At 36.5% G+C, this 16,671-nt stretch overlaps 1 protein-coding gene across 2 annotated transcripts; it reads right to left on the reverse strand.

The window, feature by feature from the left end:
- Positions 1 to 255: 255 nt before the first annotated feature.
- On the reverse strand, positions 256 to 7,696 carry LOC107794369 (putative isoprenylcysteine alpha-carbonyl methylesterase ICMEL2). 2 transcript variants are annotated; one of them, XM_016616850.2, is made up of 11 exons: positions 7,319 to 7,696; positions 6,554 to 6,630; positions 5,747 to 5,816; positions 5,595 to 5,675; positions 3,818 to 3,892; positions 3,250 to 3,351; positions 2,864 to 3,001; positions 2,474 to 2,539; positions 2,218 to 2,361; positions 1,139 to 1,229; positions 256 to 684 (listed from the first exon to the last, which is right to left on the reverse strand). In XM_016616850.2, the coding sequence occupies exons 1-11, from the start codon at positions 7,552 to 7,554 to the stop codon at positions 523 to 525; spliced, it is 1,242 nt and encodes a 413-aa protein (XP_016472336.2). In that variant the 5' UTR covers positions 7,555 to 7,696; the 3' UTR covers positions 256 to 522. The 2 variants fall into 2 exon arrangements, with proteins under 2 accessions (XP_016472336.2, XP_016472337.2); XM_016616851.2 differs by lacking the exon at positions 256 to 684 and having other exon boundaries at positions 1,197 to 1,332.
- Between the last annotated feature and the right edge of the window lie 8,975 nt (positions 7,697 to 16,671).

Consider the following 16,671-nt stretch of genomic DNA (forward strand, 5'->3'; position numbering starts at 1 on the left):
AGTGTAAAACTTTTGTTTACCTTCCCTTTACATCCTTTTATTTTCCTTAGATTGCTATGTTATGATGCATCATTTGTTAATGCATGTTAATTTGGTTCAGTGTTATAACGTTTGTATAATGGACATTCGCCTATGTGGAGACATTGCAATATGTGAAGAGCCAATTGTCAACCTATGATAACTTCTCAATATATTACAGATGACTACTTTATCGCAATTGATCAGTCCTCTATATAATGGTCATGCAACGGATAAAAGGGAAACACTATCTTGAATTGATACAAAATCACGGTAAGACATTATTAACACAAGATGCATAGGTATCAACAGCTTCCAGGGTACAAAGTCTGAAGATTGGTCCTATGGGATCAACCCCTGTAAAATCTTATCATCAAAACCAGAAGTATAAGATCTGACAGCGCAATTGTGATCGATTTGGTAGAATATCGCTTCTTTGCTCGGAGGATAAAAGTGTATGCTGCAGTCTTAAGAGCCTCTTCGCGACTATCAAATGCTGCAGTCTCAAAAAGGGCTGATCCTGCGAGCTAACTTCAACAAGATTTCGGGGACAAGCCGCCTTCTTGGAGGTGCCATAGCATCCTTAGCAAGAGCATCTTTGTCATTAGCATGTATATATGCTACTATATGGTCAAAAAGATCATCTTTACCACCTCTTAGAGGATCCTGCAGTTCAAAACACATTAAATTGCAGCAAGAAACTGAAACTTTATCTTATCCTAATGATTCAACAAACTATACAAGAATGAACGAAGCACGAATATTTCATTCCCGCACTAACAGGGAAACAAAAACAACCAAATACACGAGTGCTTGGGAAAATGGCAGGGATTTAGCTGCGGAGAGAGCCCAAAGAAGAGGGTATCTATCTAGAGAATGTTGCCAATATTTAAAGTTAGTCACTGGTAGGATGGCCTATTTCTAGTTTTCCCAGGGAAAAACAAAAACCAAAATCCAGCTTAGTGATATTTCTTCATTCTTTTAAGCTGAATTTGACCACGGTTTCTAGCATGAATTCAAATGTTATGGCTGGAACTGAAGTGGTTCTGTTCCCAGCTTTGGCCTACATTAGCCAATGAACATAGGACAATTGGACAGGCAAAATACAGTGGATACATACTTGAAGGAATAAATCTGTGTGAGTTTTTCCATCATACAAAATCAGTTCAGCTTGAGCTCCCACTCCGCAAAGTGTATCTACAAATGTTTTACTGCACAGAACAAGCAATTTCAACATGTTATTATACAAGTTCACACTCTTACTTGATAGCCATGCTCAGGGGTGTTCACGGTTCGGTTTGGATCGGTATTTCCCTAAAAAAGAAACCAAACCAACCAATTAAGTCGTTTTTTAATCGATTCGGTTTTTATCGGTTTTTGTCGTTTTTTCGGTTTTTTCGGTTATTTATCGGTTTTTTTCTTAAATATGAGACATACATAACACTACCAAACACATATTCCGGCGAGTACATTTTCAACGTAACACTATCAAATCAATTGCTCTTTGAGTAATCTATCTTTTACCAAAATATATTGAATTGAATTAAATACTGATGAATAATTTAATTACTCAATTAAAAATCGATTATTTTTAACATGAAATAAATTCTTGTACTTAGCAAAAGAAAACTATCAATCAAACTAGAATATAAAAGCAAAGAATTAGATTATTATAATAGCAAAGAACTAGACCAAAAAATACAAATGTCTAATATGTACCATAAAATTTTAGAAACTTTATATAAAAATAAACATATATATAGGTGTAATAATAAATTTAAATAGCTACTTCTATAGTCGGTTTGGTTCGGTTTTTTCCTGTTTTTTTTGATTAAAACCGAAACCAAACCAAATTTGATCGGTTTTTAAAATTCAAAGCCAAAACCAAACCAAACCTAAAAAGTATCGGTTTTCTATGTTACGTTGACTCTCCAAAATGTCGTCGCACCCGTGTCAGATCCTCCAAAAATGCACTACTTTTGGAGGATCCGACACGCAGCCAGCCACATTTTCGGAGAGTCCGAGCAACATAGTGGGTTTTTTGGTCGGTTTGGTTCGGTTTTTCAGATTTTTATGAACACCCCTAGCCACGCTTTTATATAATCCATTAATCAGACGAGATACATCACAAAGTATAACCATATCCTGCATTAAAGTAAAGGTGGGGGGTCATCATTGCTCTTCAGAAGGAATTCAGACCTTGAATCCGATGGAATGGAGCTATCTGAAGTACCATGAAATAGGATAACGTGAGGCAGCAAACGGATAGCTGCTTTAGAGCTCTGATCCTGTACCATCATTTCAGGAGAGAAATTTCGCAATGATTCTTCCCCTTCCATTATACTGTAGAGTGCAGATGACAAGTTAAATCTCAAATTCACAGAAAGCTAAGTGTGACAACTTAAGCTAACTAAAGGTTATGCCTGTTCTGCGAGAGAATGCTGTTAGCGAATACCTCAAGAAAATTGAGCGATATAACCCTCTATTATTGAAATGATCAACTAAATTGGGTAAATTGTACCTGTCAAGTCAAACAATGTGACACCAATTAGCGAGAAATTTTTGAAAAAAGAAAAACAAGAGCATGCCAACTGAGAAAATAACACATAAAATGCAGACAATTCTTTGGTTTGAGCATTTGAAGCACCAAAAGAGTGCTGCGGGGAAAAAGAATACTACACCATTATGGTATGAAAAAAGCAGAAAAATTATAGGGCAAGGAAAGGAAAAAGAAGGATACTTTAGTTCTTTTTATTTGATTTCAATCACGTGGAATCCAACTCATACCTAGATTGAAAACAATAACGATGCCGGTAACAACTTTGCTACTAAATTGGTTACTTACCCGCCTGATAAACCAAAATAAGCTTTTATCTGGGAGGCGCTCCAAGAAACACTTTCTCCTCTAGATTCTTTGATTGCCTGCTTCATAAGAGCACAGGAAGAGATATGTGCACCAGCAGATTGACCCATGAGATAAATCCTGGATAAATATACAGACGGCATGTCAATGTTGAAAATATCACGTCTTTGGTAAGAAAAAAATGGCTTCTTAGGAACTGTCCGGTATTTCTATTTCATATTTTGCAGATCTGAGTCCATAAGAACTATTCCCCCCCCCCCCCCCACATCCATTTATTCTTTATTCCTTTCTTTTACCATTTCAAGATATGATATGGACATGGTTATTCAATTATTTTCTAATTGCAAATCAGCGGCATGATGTTTAACCTGTTTGGATCACCACCGTAATCAGCTATGGTGCTGCAAACAAATGAGATTCCCTGAGAAACATCTTCCACCATATCGCCTATTGTTCCCTGGGGAAAGTTTCTGCAACCAAAGAGTCTATTATGCATCTCGACCATGGACATGAAATTTTTTTATCATGTGAAGGAACTACTGAACAAAGAAAGGAGGACAGAAAAATCAGTCATGATCAGTGTGCATCATATTACATTATGATGCTTTGACACCCACCATTATTTTCTTCGGAAAAAAAGAAGTTATTTTTACCAGTTAGGTGATACTAAAGGTTATCGCTTACCAATAAAGAAATGCAGAATGGATAAACATTTAATGTAAGGCCCACATATCCATGAATATGGGGATTATCTATGATTGCCTCATTGAAAAGCGAATATGTTAATCAGAATTATGTTCTATTGATTCACTATAAAGCTTACTTCTTAGTTCCCACTTCTATCTAACAGATCATCCAGGAGAACAAGTTATAAACTGAAAACACATAATGAAGCAGGTAAGTGGATGCAGTATGCAACCTAAGATAACCAGTTACCTGTAATCAATGCATGCTACTATGATGTCATGTTCTGATAATTGCTTTCCTAAGAGAGAACCCCAGGCCTTGTACCTGCATGAGTACGTGGACTTCAATATAAATGTCATACATATCCAGAGAGCAAAAGCACATCGTCCATCCAATCCAGGATTTAACATGCCATGACTAAAGGAGAACTAGTTAGGGATATTAAGGTGCTAACATCTATTCAGAAGTACCTATATATAACCTTTTTGGTTTTAATTATTGATCTCGTGTATGTTGTTATGGAGATGTGCCTGAGAGGCTAATAAATCATTGTTTGGAGGTAACTCACTCATGCCAGATGTTTGAATCTTTGTCACAGGCTCACAGCAGAGAATCTGGGGAGAAGAGAATTTCTTATTTGTTGGCATTTGCTTGTGCAACAAGAAATGAGAAAGACAACTTTACGTAAGAATTTTAGTGTTGCTATGAGCTCCAAACCTTCTACTTAATGGAAGTTCATGTGGAACATGCCTCCATATGGTAAGGAGCTTTTTAGTGCTTTATACACATCATAAGTAATGTCGGATTTGTAATGGGAACAAATTCCAAGAGTTCTTGATGGAGTTGAAATTTCAATATCAAAGATTTAAAGCACCTTTCTTCCTTGGGTATAATTTGGACCAGACAGAATTTTGATGGGGAATTATTTAATCTAAACCAGGGAAGAAAGTTGCAAAGATGGGGTTACCTATCACAGCCCCCAAGTTCATATTACAGTTTATTAGGATACAAAATATCGTGGAGACTTCCACCACTTCACAGATTTACTTCATCTTGCAGATGCCATCCTAACTTGCATCCGCCTAACTTGCCATTGAACACATGATTGAGATCTCCTATCACCAATTGCATCTGTGGACCAAACACACATTTCAGAGTGTTGACAGTTTTTGAACTTCAGAAATCATCACTCGCTAGGTCGGCGGCATCTATTTATAAAATTGAAAATACTGGAATTTGGAACCTACCATCAACTGCCTTCTTATCCCAGGTAGTAGATACTAGTAGAAGAGACCCAAGATCGTTATACACAATTGACAATGGATCATACTTCGACATACATAAATATATAGTGATACTTATTCCAATATGACAAGGAAAACAATTTAACTATTATGTGCTTAGACTAGCCACTCAATGCTGGTACTTGTAATTTGATGCTATTATCACTGCCTTGAAATTAATGAATGGGGTCCCTAGATGCCCAACGATTACTGCAAGCAGAAATAATATAGGAAGACATTTTCTTCTTTTCCTTACCCTAATGCGGAAAACACACCTAACAAGCGCGGGAGCGGCTATAGCAGTCTTAGAAAGGTAGGAAAGCTCTTTATCAGTTTCATGAAGAAAGGCAGAAACCTAAATACCCTAAAAACAAAGTAAACGATAGTCCATAACACTAAAGAGGTATAAGAGGAAAATTATGATCAATTATACAAAAGAGACTAAGGGGTCGTATGATAGAATGGTGGGATAAACAAGGATATCTCATGGGGTGGGATATCCCATGGGATTAGCTATCCCACCTTCTATGGGATAGCTAATCCCACCATTTTAGTGTAAAATTTATCCCAAGATTAGCTAATACCTATAATCAAACATGGGATAAATATAATCTCAAATTCTATCCGGGGATTATTATCCGTATCAAACGGCTCCTAAATGCTAGATCTCTTGTTTCTTATGTACGAGAGGAACTTAAGGTTTAAAACGAAAGAAAGGAGAAGTATCTAGCTTTCTTACTCACCCAATAATCCATGCTCCACCTGTTACAAATGCCACAACTGGCTTAGGGCTGTTTATATTTTCCGGTAGATATAAGTCCAACCTGCAGCATAATGTCAGTTTGAGTCGACCTGAAAAAGTAGGCAAGGAAAAAAAAGAAGAAAAAAAACATACCTATTCCTAGGTTGATCACCATAGACAACACTTCGCCGGACCAGCGGTGAAAAGAAATAATAATATGCAACTGCCACAATTGACAGATAAAGTTAAATGCAGTCCCTTTGTGACAGTTATAGATATATATAGCTGCTGAATACAAAAGAAACACTGCATAGTCTTCGTCACAGTGGGTCCTTGGTAAATGTGACTCAGCAAATGACCACAAAAGCATCCCTCTCCATGCTAACCCACCCTACGGCCACCCTCCAGCCAAATGAGAAAATATGACCATGACAAAAATATTTTGCTACATGAAATGTCACAACTATAAAACAGGTTGATAAAAGAAACTATTAAACAGGCTTTTTTGTCACTGCTTGGCAGTAGCTATTTGCCTCTAATGGCATATGGTCACAATATTATTCCACAAGCAAGAATGCATCATACAATTTCCTGATTTTAGTTCTTTTGTTTGAAGAATTATATTAGAAAAGTAACCCTTGTCGGACATATGAGTGAGAAATATCAGGGAGTTGATATATAGCTGCAATATGCATTACAATTTATACCCGGGTTTCCAACTCTTCAAACTGATGGTCATAATATTTTACTATAACAAGAATGCATTAGCTGTTTTCTTGATTCCAGTTCTTCTAAGTTATATCTGAAGAATTGCACTGAAAACAATCCTTTTTCGGACATATGAATGGTATATCAAAGGGCATATTCTTAGCTTCAATACGAATGCCTTACGCTAGAGAAGGTATCCTCATTCTTTTAATATGAATGAATTGGAAAAGAGCACCTTCTTTTTACACTTACCTTGGAGAAAACCAGGCATAAGTAGCATTGCATATAAGGCAAGACCCAAAAGTCTTGTAATCCATCGATAACCTAACCTGAATATAGGATGTAATAAGAAACTACATCTTCTGGAACAATTCCTCAATATCTATTCATTTGCAACAATATTTTCTTTGTGCGTCGGTTAAAATAATTATTGAATGGTAGAATTGGAAATCAGAAATCTAGAAGAAAGCTTTGGAAAAAAGCTAAGGCCTATTTACACTGGTTGATTTCAAAATTAAACATGACAAGTCTACTCAATGGTATTGAAGCAGAGACCAGTAGTATCAAGAAAACCAAGGAAAATGAATCCTCTATCCATGTTGTTCAATTTGGGCCCATTTCAAAATTATAACTTGACAAGTAATATAATTTATTTGAACTTGATAACATTAAAATTCCCAACTCCAACTAATACAAGACATATACCACTGATACTTTTAAGCATTTGGACACGATTTGGTTGCGATTTAAAAAAAAAAAAAAAGAAGTAGCGTTTGAAGCTGAAGTTGGAAAAGGGTATTTGGACATGAAAACATAGCTGAAGTTTTGTGAAGGAAAATTTGAAAAACCTGTTTTTCAAACTTCAAATTCTATATGTCAAGTTTAAAGTTGACATAGTGGGTCAGTTTGAGAAACAAACACTTATTTGAAATAATAATCTCCAAATATTCCAAATCTTATTCAGGGCCAAAGGGCTAGAATTCCAAATCAGAGCAGTTAATAAATGAAAAGGGGTACCCGAGATAGCTAAGAAGCTTGAAACTAAGGCGAGTAATCAAATAGGTCTCAGCAGCAGCGTGCCCAATTTCACGGCTAAAAGATCCTTGACGACACAATCCTGCAGTTGCAGGCGTGGACTTAGTCTTGTTCAATGGTTTTCTCCTCCTTTTGTAATTATTTGTAAGTAAATTTGAAGGCAAAGTAGAAGCCCTAGATAATAATTGTTCATTTTCCCCTTCATTCTCCATCGCCATAACCGGCGAAAGCAACAAGAAAATTCCGACAAGAAAGGGGAGATCTTAGATTAAGTCAAAAGAAAGGGAAAGGGAAAAGGTAAAGAACTGAAAAGAAGTGCGTTATTATAGCTGTCAGTGTAAGAAATCTTGGACTTAGGCGGGAGCCATAATTTATTGTGTCATATAAAATTTCAGTTGACACTTCGATATTCACTAGGTGACGGTTATTTGAGGGGTCGGTTCCAAGTTCCAACAGTTATTGTGAAGGTAAAAATGGTGAAATTGATATAAGGTTTTAAGAGAAGTAAAACTATCAAGATTTATGAGTACAGAGTACTATTATATTTACTATACAGCATCTGATCTAATATTTTTTTTAAAAAAAAATTCCCACATCTTAATTAATTGTCTAAACTACTAATACCATTTATCACTTTTTTGAAATGTATCGCTTATTTAATATTCTATTAATTGGGAATATAAGAGTGCAATTGAGAAAAGGTATGCGAGAATGTTTGACTAGTCATGAAGTTTAAGAGGGAAAAAAAACTTTTAAAAATTATGATCTAAGCTAAACCATAAAATCTATTATGAATATAAATCATCTCATTAAGAGTAAAATAAGAAGTTTAAAATTAAACATTTACTAAATATAAAAACATATCGTTCTTTTTGAACGAAATAAAAAGAAAAGAGTGTTACATAAATTGAGATGGTAAAACTAATAAATTACCATTTTAAAGATGTTACATATTTGAAACAATAATTTATAAGTTCATTAAAACGACTATTTAATATTTTGATTCGATGGAATACTTAATAGATTTAGACTTAGTATAAACATAAGTATTTATTTTCAAAATCATTTGACAACTATAATATTCATGCATAATTATCATTACTTTTGTTATTATATGTATACATGGTTCAAGCCAAAAATAATAAGCATAATTTTACCGATTGTCCAAATACTACATCTGTCCCAGCAAATGATGATGGAATTTTATGGAAAACAACCTCATGTGCAAACAGCAGCAAAGCTGCAACAATTAATGCGCGAGATGATTGGTTATTAACTATTAAGTCATTGATCTTGATTGTTAAATGTGGAGGAGCTTGTTTGTTCGGGGTGAGGTTTGCGTTATTGTCAATGTTGTGTAAACTTTGAATTCCATACAAAACCAATGTCACATCAACAATAACAAATATACTTTGGACCGCCATCACTGTCTAGCTAGTACACATTGCTTGAAGATTGTCAAAATTCAATTTTTGGGATCTTTCTCATAAGAGACTGATGCAATCGTCCTAATCCTCTAACAACCACAATGTCAGGTGTTATTGACGGACGGAATGATATTTAAATATTTCAGTTTAATATTTTTAGTAATCGATTTTTTAAAATATTATATCAATATTATACATGATTAAATTCAATTTATTCAATCTGGTAACTTTGGTTTATTCGGACCGAATATAACAACTGCATAGAACCATAGATTGTAATATACTTAATTAAAATACTCAATAAACTCACATGATCGTTGACAAAATCTTTGTCCCAAACCGGTAAATATCAAATCATAGAAAGACAAAAGGTACATAAAAAAATAAATTTAATAATTAATTATAATATCTTGTTACTTGCTTAGATTTTTTAATTTTTTTTAAAAAAAAAAAATCCCTCCCAATTAGGAGGATATACAGTGCTTTCACACTTCCCCTCCAGCGTGACTCGAACCCAAGACCTAACGTCTGTGCTTAGAGTTAATTATTGAACTTAAAAAATGCAACAAGGACCATTTTAACATATGTAACAGCAGTATATGCGTACGAAACACCTTAAAATAGTAGAAATATTATGTCAAACTGTTTGGCAACCTGGAGAGTAAGAGTCAGAATTTGCAGTCTATCTTGTTCCTCCATTTTTTCAAAAAAGTATATGAGCTTTACCGTGAGCCTCAACATGAATACCAAAAAAAGTATTGTGTAACTTAGTATATTATATCAACAATATGTATTGTATATATATTTCGATACGATATTGATATTTCGATATAATTGTTTTAAATATCAAATAACATACCTAACTTTTATTTTTTTAAAATTTAAATCAAATATCATACCAGATAGTAAATATTAAATTTTAAATTTTTATATAATAATTCGATATTTACCAAATTATTCAAGGTACTACCTCAAGTACAACTCCTCTTAGTTGTTTATCTACTTCCTTTCTATCTGCAAAAATGACGCGTCCAGTAGGATGCCCAATAGAGCATCATAACAAACAGTGGTGAATTTAAGATTTAAGTTAGGAGGCTCGATCTTTATATATCTGTCAAGTTTTTCCTCTCTCACACACATACATACGTACTAACATAACATATATACATATGATTATCTGTGTCTACTCTAGATCCGCAGCTGATTGCACAATCTGCCCTCTCTCTTTCCCTCTTTCCCTGCTTTTGTAAGTTTCTGTTAGAAGGGACTAATGTGATCCAAAAAAAAGTACATTTTTTGTCATACCAATCTAAACTATATAGCATGCTTAATATCCTGTTTTAATTCTTAATACCAAAAGTACTTGTTATTTTAGACTACACTAAGACACAAGAAGGAAGGTTGATTGTGTCTTGCCTGGTTTTCGCATTTTCAAAGAACCTAGTTCTTTGAACTACCCAAATAGACACAAACAAAAATAATTGCGGAAAAGTAATCAACACAGAAATTTTTACGTGAAAATCGTTCTTACTCAAGGGAGTAAAAATCACGACCTACAACAAGAGTTTCTTCAAATCTCCACTAAATTCAAAGAGCAGTTTTATATTACAACTTTATAACCAAAGGGACTAACTCTAGTATCCTAACCCCTACAATCAATCTAATTGTAGCGACCCCTTTCCAGACTAACTCTAGCCTAGAAAGCTTACAAAAATAAAGTTTCAATAATAACCTACTGTTACACTTCTTTAAAAGCAGATAGGTTATAATTCAGAATACTAGACTCAACCTAACAACTAAAGAACTTGACCAACTTCATCTTCAGGAACTGGCTCTTCAGTTGGTTTTATTGAATCTTCAGAAGTACCCTTTGTCGTGCTTGTTGTTGTCAGAAGTTTTCTCAATGATTTCTCTCAATTACAGTAATCTTAAAGTGTGGTAAAAAGTTTTCTTTTATAGGTGCAAGGTTGGCCGAAAATCGTTTTCAATTAATGCTCCAAAATTTAAAATATTTCGGTTAAGAAAACCTCTCTTATTTAGATTCGATTTTGTAACGACCCGACCGGTCGTTTTGGGCATTTACGCTCCTTTCTACTATTTGAATTCTTGAATAGCTTCATACGATGTATTATGACTTGTGTGAATTGTCGGTTTTGATTTTCAGGTATTTCAGAGTTAGTTTGGAAGAATGAAATTCAAGGTTTAAAGCTTAAGTTGAAAGGTTGATCGGATATTGACTTATGTGTAAACGACTCCGGAATTGAGTTTTGATGCTTCCGTTAGGTCCGGATAGTGATTTTGGACTTGGGAGTATGCCCGAAATTTTATTTGGATATTTCTAGAATGTTTCGACACCAATCAGCGAAAATTGGTAATTTGAAGGTTTGGAAGGTTCATGAGTTTGATCGGGAGTGGACTTTTTGATACCGGAGTCGGATTCCAATTTCGAAAGTTGGAACAGGTCCGTAAAGTCATTTAGGAGTTGTGTGCAAAATTTAAGGTCAATCGGACGTATTTTGATAGGTTTCGGTATCAAATGTGGAATTTAGAAGTTCATAAGTTCTTAGACTTGAATCGATGCACAATTCATGTTTTTATCTTTGTTAGGTGTGATTTGATACCTCGAGTAGGTCTGTGTTATGTTACGGGACTTGTTGGTATATTCGAATGGGGTCCCGAGTGATTTGGGTGTGTTCCGGGGCGAGTTTTGAACGAGTTGGGCATTTCGGCACTCTGATGATGTTCTGGGAAAAGTATGAGTGCGGGGGCACATTTTGGAATACTGAGGCAAATCCTCATGTGCAGACCTTAGAGAAAAATTGCGGACCGTAGAGGAGAATTGCGGACCGCATAAATCCTCTTATAGCCACATAAAGGAGATTCTGTAGGTTCGATGGTCTGACTTCGGAAGCTTATATCTTTTGATATATAAGGCATTCAAAGATGATCCAAAAATAAAAATTATAGCACTTTGAGTCTAGTTTTCATAAAGGTAAACCTATCATCATTTGGACATTTGTATCGAACGTTATGGTCAATTTACTAAAACCTGGTAGTGTAGTGGCTGCTGAAGTGCGGCCGCACAATTTGGATTGCGGCCGCAGAACCTGGAGTGTGCGGACCACACAAAACTTTTATAGTCAGCACAATGTGAGATCAGATTGGTGTACCTTATAGACGAGGGTTAGAGTATTATTTCATATTTGGACTTTGGGAGCTCAGTTTGTGGCGATTTTTCATGGGATCTTCAAGAAATTCATTGGGTAAGTTATTCTAACTCGGATTTGGTTAATATACATGAATATATCATGGTTGTCATCATTTAATTAGTATTTTGGGTTGATTCAGAGTCGGATTTGAGTGAAACTAGTATATTTGGACTCGTGATTGAATGGGTTGTCGGATTTTGTGATTTTATCGGATTCCGAGATATGGGTCCCACTGCTAACATTTCGAGTGGAGTTGGGAATTTTTATAAATTGTTAAATTGCAAGCATTGGAGTATATTTTAATTAATTTGCACTTTATTTGAATAGATACGAATTGTTTGGCTTGAATTGAAGAGATAGGAAGGTGTATGGAAGTTGGTATGCGCGGAATAGAATTTTTGGAGTATTGTTTAGCTTGCTCGGCATTGGATTGGTGTAACGACCCGATCGGTCGTTTTGAGCTCTAGCACGTCATTCGACAGTTTGAGGCCTTGAGTAGCTTCACTCCAGGTATTATGACTTGTATTTGTAGTCGAAATTTAATTTTGGGAGGTTCGGAGTTGATTTGGAAAGAAAAATCTAATTTCGGAAGCTTTAAGTTGGAAGAATTGACTAAGGTTTGACTTTTGAGTAAACGACCTCGGAATCGGGATTTGAAGGTTCCAACGGGTTCGTATGATGATTTTTTTTTCTTAGGAGCGTGTACGAATGTTGATTTGGAGGTCCGTAGGTTATTTCAGCGTTAATTGGCGAAAGTTATAAATTGGATGAATTTTTGGGAAGTTTGATCGGAAATGGACTTTTTGATAGCAGGGTCAGTTTCCTATTCTGGAAGTGGTAGTAGGTCTGTAATATCAATTATGACTTGTGTGCAAAATTCGAGATCAATCGGACTTGATTTGATAGGTTTTGGCGTCGAATGTAGAAGTTTGAAGTTCTAAAGTTCATTAAGCTCGAATTAGGTGAGAATGAGACAAGTGCACGAAGGTATCACCGTGCAATTCAATATGATATCTTGAATATATATCTCACACCAGAAAAATTATGAATTGGCTATTGTGATTTCTCCTAGTAATCTTTTTCTGCCTCACATAGTTGTTTCATTGTACCCTTATCTGTTATGTTCTATAATTGTTTCTATTGTTAGTATACTGCACATGTTATAACAATGAGTATCATTTTACTAAAAATTCTCGTCACTACTTCGAGAAGGTTAGACAAAATACCTACTGAGTACATGGGGTCGGTTGTACACATACTATACTTCTGCACCTTGTGTGTAGATTTTGGATGCTGATGTTGCGGTGTATGACGAGAGCTGGCATTGAAGATGTTTCCGCAATCCATTCATAGCTGCCTCTTGTTCTTGGTGGCTTTAGAATCATTAATCTGTTCATGTATATTTCAAACAAATGATGTATTTTATATTTCATATCAGCTTTGCAAATTCTAAATCTTAGAAGCTCATGCCTTCAGGGCAGGGTGTTGTGAAAGGGTGCCTGAAGGGCATTTGTCAGAGATAGTGGTGTACAGCGATTCAGAATCGAATTAGTATTTCTAATGCTGATGGCTCGAGAGAGATGATCTTCAAAAAGGTTTAGAGTCGGTAACAATTTAATGGTTCGGGTTCTACAGAGATGAATTTTGATTTGATGCAACATCTGGGCAGCCAAGTATGAGGGAAGACATGGCGGGAAGAGTTTCGCGGTAGTTGAAGTACTAACAGGTCAAGTATGAGAAGCATAGGTTGAGAAGTTGTTTAAAGGAGATGGTTTAACCGAAGTAAAAGTGGCCGATTAGCATATGGATTATGTGGTAGGATAGACGCATGCCTTGAGAAAATGTAAAATGGTTTGGTAATAATGATGGAAGGTGATTTGGCCTACGAATTTTATTTGGAGTGATGGTTACTATCCGAAGAAAGATTGAATATGGAAAAAAGGAGTTTGTTTGAAATTAATAAGGGTGTGAAGATCTGATTATCGTTTTAGGTGCAATATGACTTGAGATCGGGAGGTATTGTTGAACTTTTAGTTGATATCAATAGGGAAGGAGCAGACTTATATAGCTAGTGGGCGAGCATGGGATCAGGAGAATTTACTGATTACGTGGTAGTTATACCCAGTGCAGCGTCGTTGGAAGATGTCAGTGAGAAATTTCACTGGTGGGTTATCTCCTATGAGCAGGTCAGTGGTTGTGTGATGTTGATGAATCTTCTGTGAAGAATACTACTTGTTACCCAGTAATAGGTCAAATATGTGATTGTGACTGGCGATTCAGAATGTTCATGAAAAGCTTAACAAAAGACTTCGAGAAGTCTGGCGGGTTAACGGTGCGAGATCATGGTAATTGCGAAGGAGGAATTGTTGTGGGCTCTGTATTATGTCATGGTAGCTTAAAGCTAAGTGGGGGAGCCCCACCATTTACGATTGTGTCGCGTGGTTGTCTGCTTATGCGGTTCCTGGTTATCGGTGCGTTGGCAGATTATTTATGACTAAGAAAAGGAAATATTAGGGGTAATCCAGTAAAGAACTTGAGGGAAGTGTGTTATATTCGGCTTTATCGATGCATAATCAGGTTTTGAGAAGACTCAGAGTTTATGATTTGTGGATGTGACGTACAAGGAAACGCATTCAGTCGGTTGCTTCTTTGAGAGGGTGTTCATGCGCTAACAGTGCATTGGAGTTTGGTTATGTTCGAGATCAGGTCAGAGTGGGTGACTCTCAACAATGGTCCTAGTGGATTCAAGAATTAAAGTGCACCGCCTTAAGATTTCGGGTCCGTCGTGTGGTTAAGGACCGAGTCCTCGCAGCGGATTACGAATAGAACTTGGAATGTTCTATGTCATCGTCGGGTATGCGGTGCAATATTGGAGTAAATGAAGAAATAGATTTGGATTCGCGGAAGGTCTTGCCAAATGGGTGTACCACTTAGAGATGTTATTGTGCGTGTGAAAAGGGTATGCGATGATTAATGGGTATTGATACGATGTGGTCTCGCAATTTGGGTCACTTGGGATGAGTGCAGATTGAGTTTGTTATGTTGTGAATGGAACTATCATATTTCTAAGTCAGGTCAAGGGTAAATTAAAAGAAGTTGGGTCGGTTAGTAATGGCTGAATTAGAATGATTGTGACAAGGATCAGTTCCTTCATTGTGTGAAATTATACATGTGGTTTGTTATTGTATGTGTGGGCTTGACAGTCACCATGACTTGATTAACTTGGGAGGTGGTTGATTCAAATGGCTTTGTTGTGTAAACGGATTCCGGAAGAGTCATGGTAGTTTAGATCACGACTTGAGGTTTGTGTTTCTACAGTTTGGGAATTCAGTTGCGTGTTGCATTGGTTTTTCTGAAATGAGTTAAGTGAAAGGTTTAGCCAATAAAGTGTTAATCTACTGATAGTTCAGGGGTTATGATGAATTCGTGCATTCTCGCATAACGGCATGATAGATACAGTGGGCGGCGTGGGAATTTTAAAATTGAGGACTAAGGTTGCAGATCGATGTGGATAAGAATATCACGAGCTCGGACGATCAGGGAAGAATTCAGATGTTTAGAGTGAGATGGCGTTAACTTAGTGTCGCATGAGAAAAATGTTCTATGGAAGAGGCGTTGTGTATTGATTTGTGGATTGTGATTTGCCTTACAGGATTAGTACGGTCAGTGGTATAGGTGTGCGAACTTTGCTACCTGAGCGGAAGGTCATTGGAGCATACCCCATGGGGAAATTGTATGAATGTGACATGCTAGTCACTTGATTGTTAAAGATCGAAACCAAGTACCGAGATTTTTGGTACTATCGTTAATGTGATGCCTGGAAGGCGCTCTATTCCTATGGTTGTGAACTGTGGGGGTTGTGCCGGATTGAGACGACTTGATTATTTGCACATGTGTTGAGGTCCCATGTAGCTTGTGGTGTCATATGAGCAGGATGGCTCTCGAGATGCAGGTCATTTATCGCACCTTAGACGTGCTTGGGTTTTGTAGCGAATGACACTATCTGTCTCCCCAAAGTTGTATTCTTACACTTAGTGTGCTTATGGCCGATATTCGATATTCCGTAGGTGGAAGAATTATGGCTTGATAAGTATGTACTTATTTATTGTTATGAGTGTATCGGGTGGCACGCCGCCATGGGTACGTTATTCGGATCGGGTTGCACGCCGCAACGGAATCATGTTTGGATCGGGTTGCACGCTGCAACAACGTTATGTTGGGTACAGTTCCCTATATATATTCCTACATATTCTATTTCTCATCCTCTGATGAGGGTTCATAATATGTGTTCGACCATTTTATTTGTTATGTGGGCCGAGTACTTCTTTTCCACGAGTTCGTTCCTCCCTATGTGTCATATTCGAGTTATAGTTTATCGGCGCATTGATTGCGTCATATAAGATATGAGTCAGTGTTTGAGGTGGCTTATTGCCTGAGCAGCTTGTACTGGGTGAGACGAGATTATTGGACCGGGAATTAGTGCAATCAGATTTATATAAGGTACATTAAAGGGAAAATATCGTTATTCAGGTCAGAACGAGGTAATGGTTCTTTTCAGGAGAAGAGACTCCATGGATTATTGATTCAGCAGGTGGTTATGAGTTTCTACACGTCTCTTTCGTCGTGGCAGTATTGCAAGAGTTGGAACAGGATTTACATACGTCATGAGATATATTGCGGGCATCAGATTTGGGAAATT

The sequence above is a fragment of the Nicotiana tabacum genome, chromosome 17 (assembly GCF_000715075.1).
Source record: "Nicotiana tabacum cultivar K326 chromosome 17, ASM71507v2, whole genome shotgun sequence".
Classification (NCBI taxonomy): domain Eukaryota; kingdom Viridiplantae; phylum Streptophyta; class Magnoliopsida; order Solanales; family Solanaceae; genus Nicotiana; species Nicotiana tabacum.

Excerpts from the sequence above, each read along its gene's own strand:
- LOC107794369 (XM_016616850.2), bottom strand. The coding sequence starts at position 7,554 with ATGGCGATGGAGAATGAAGGGGAAAATGAACAATTATTATCTAGGGCT. Across the intron at positions 5,676-5,746 it reads GGTGATCAACCTAGGAATAG|GTTGGACTTATATCTACCGG; the intron begins GTATGTTTTTTT and ends ATTATGCTGCAG. Across the intron at positions 2,540-2,863 it reads TATTTTGGTTTATCAGGCGG|GTACAATTTACCCAATTTAG; the intron begins GTAAGTAACCAA and ends TTGACTTGACAG.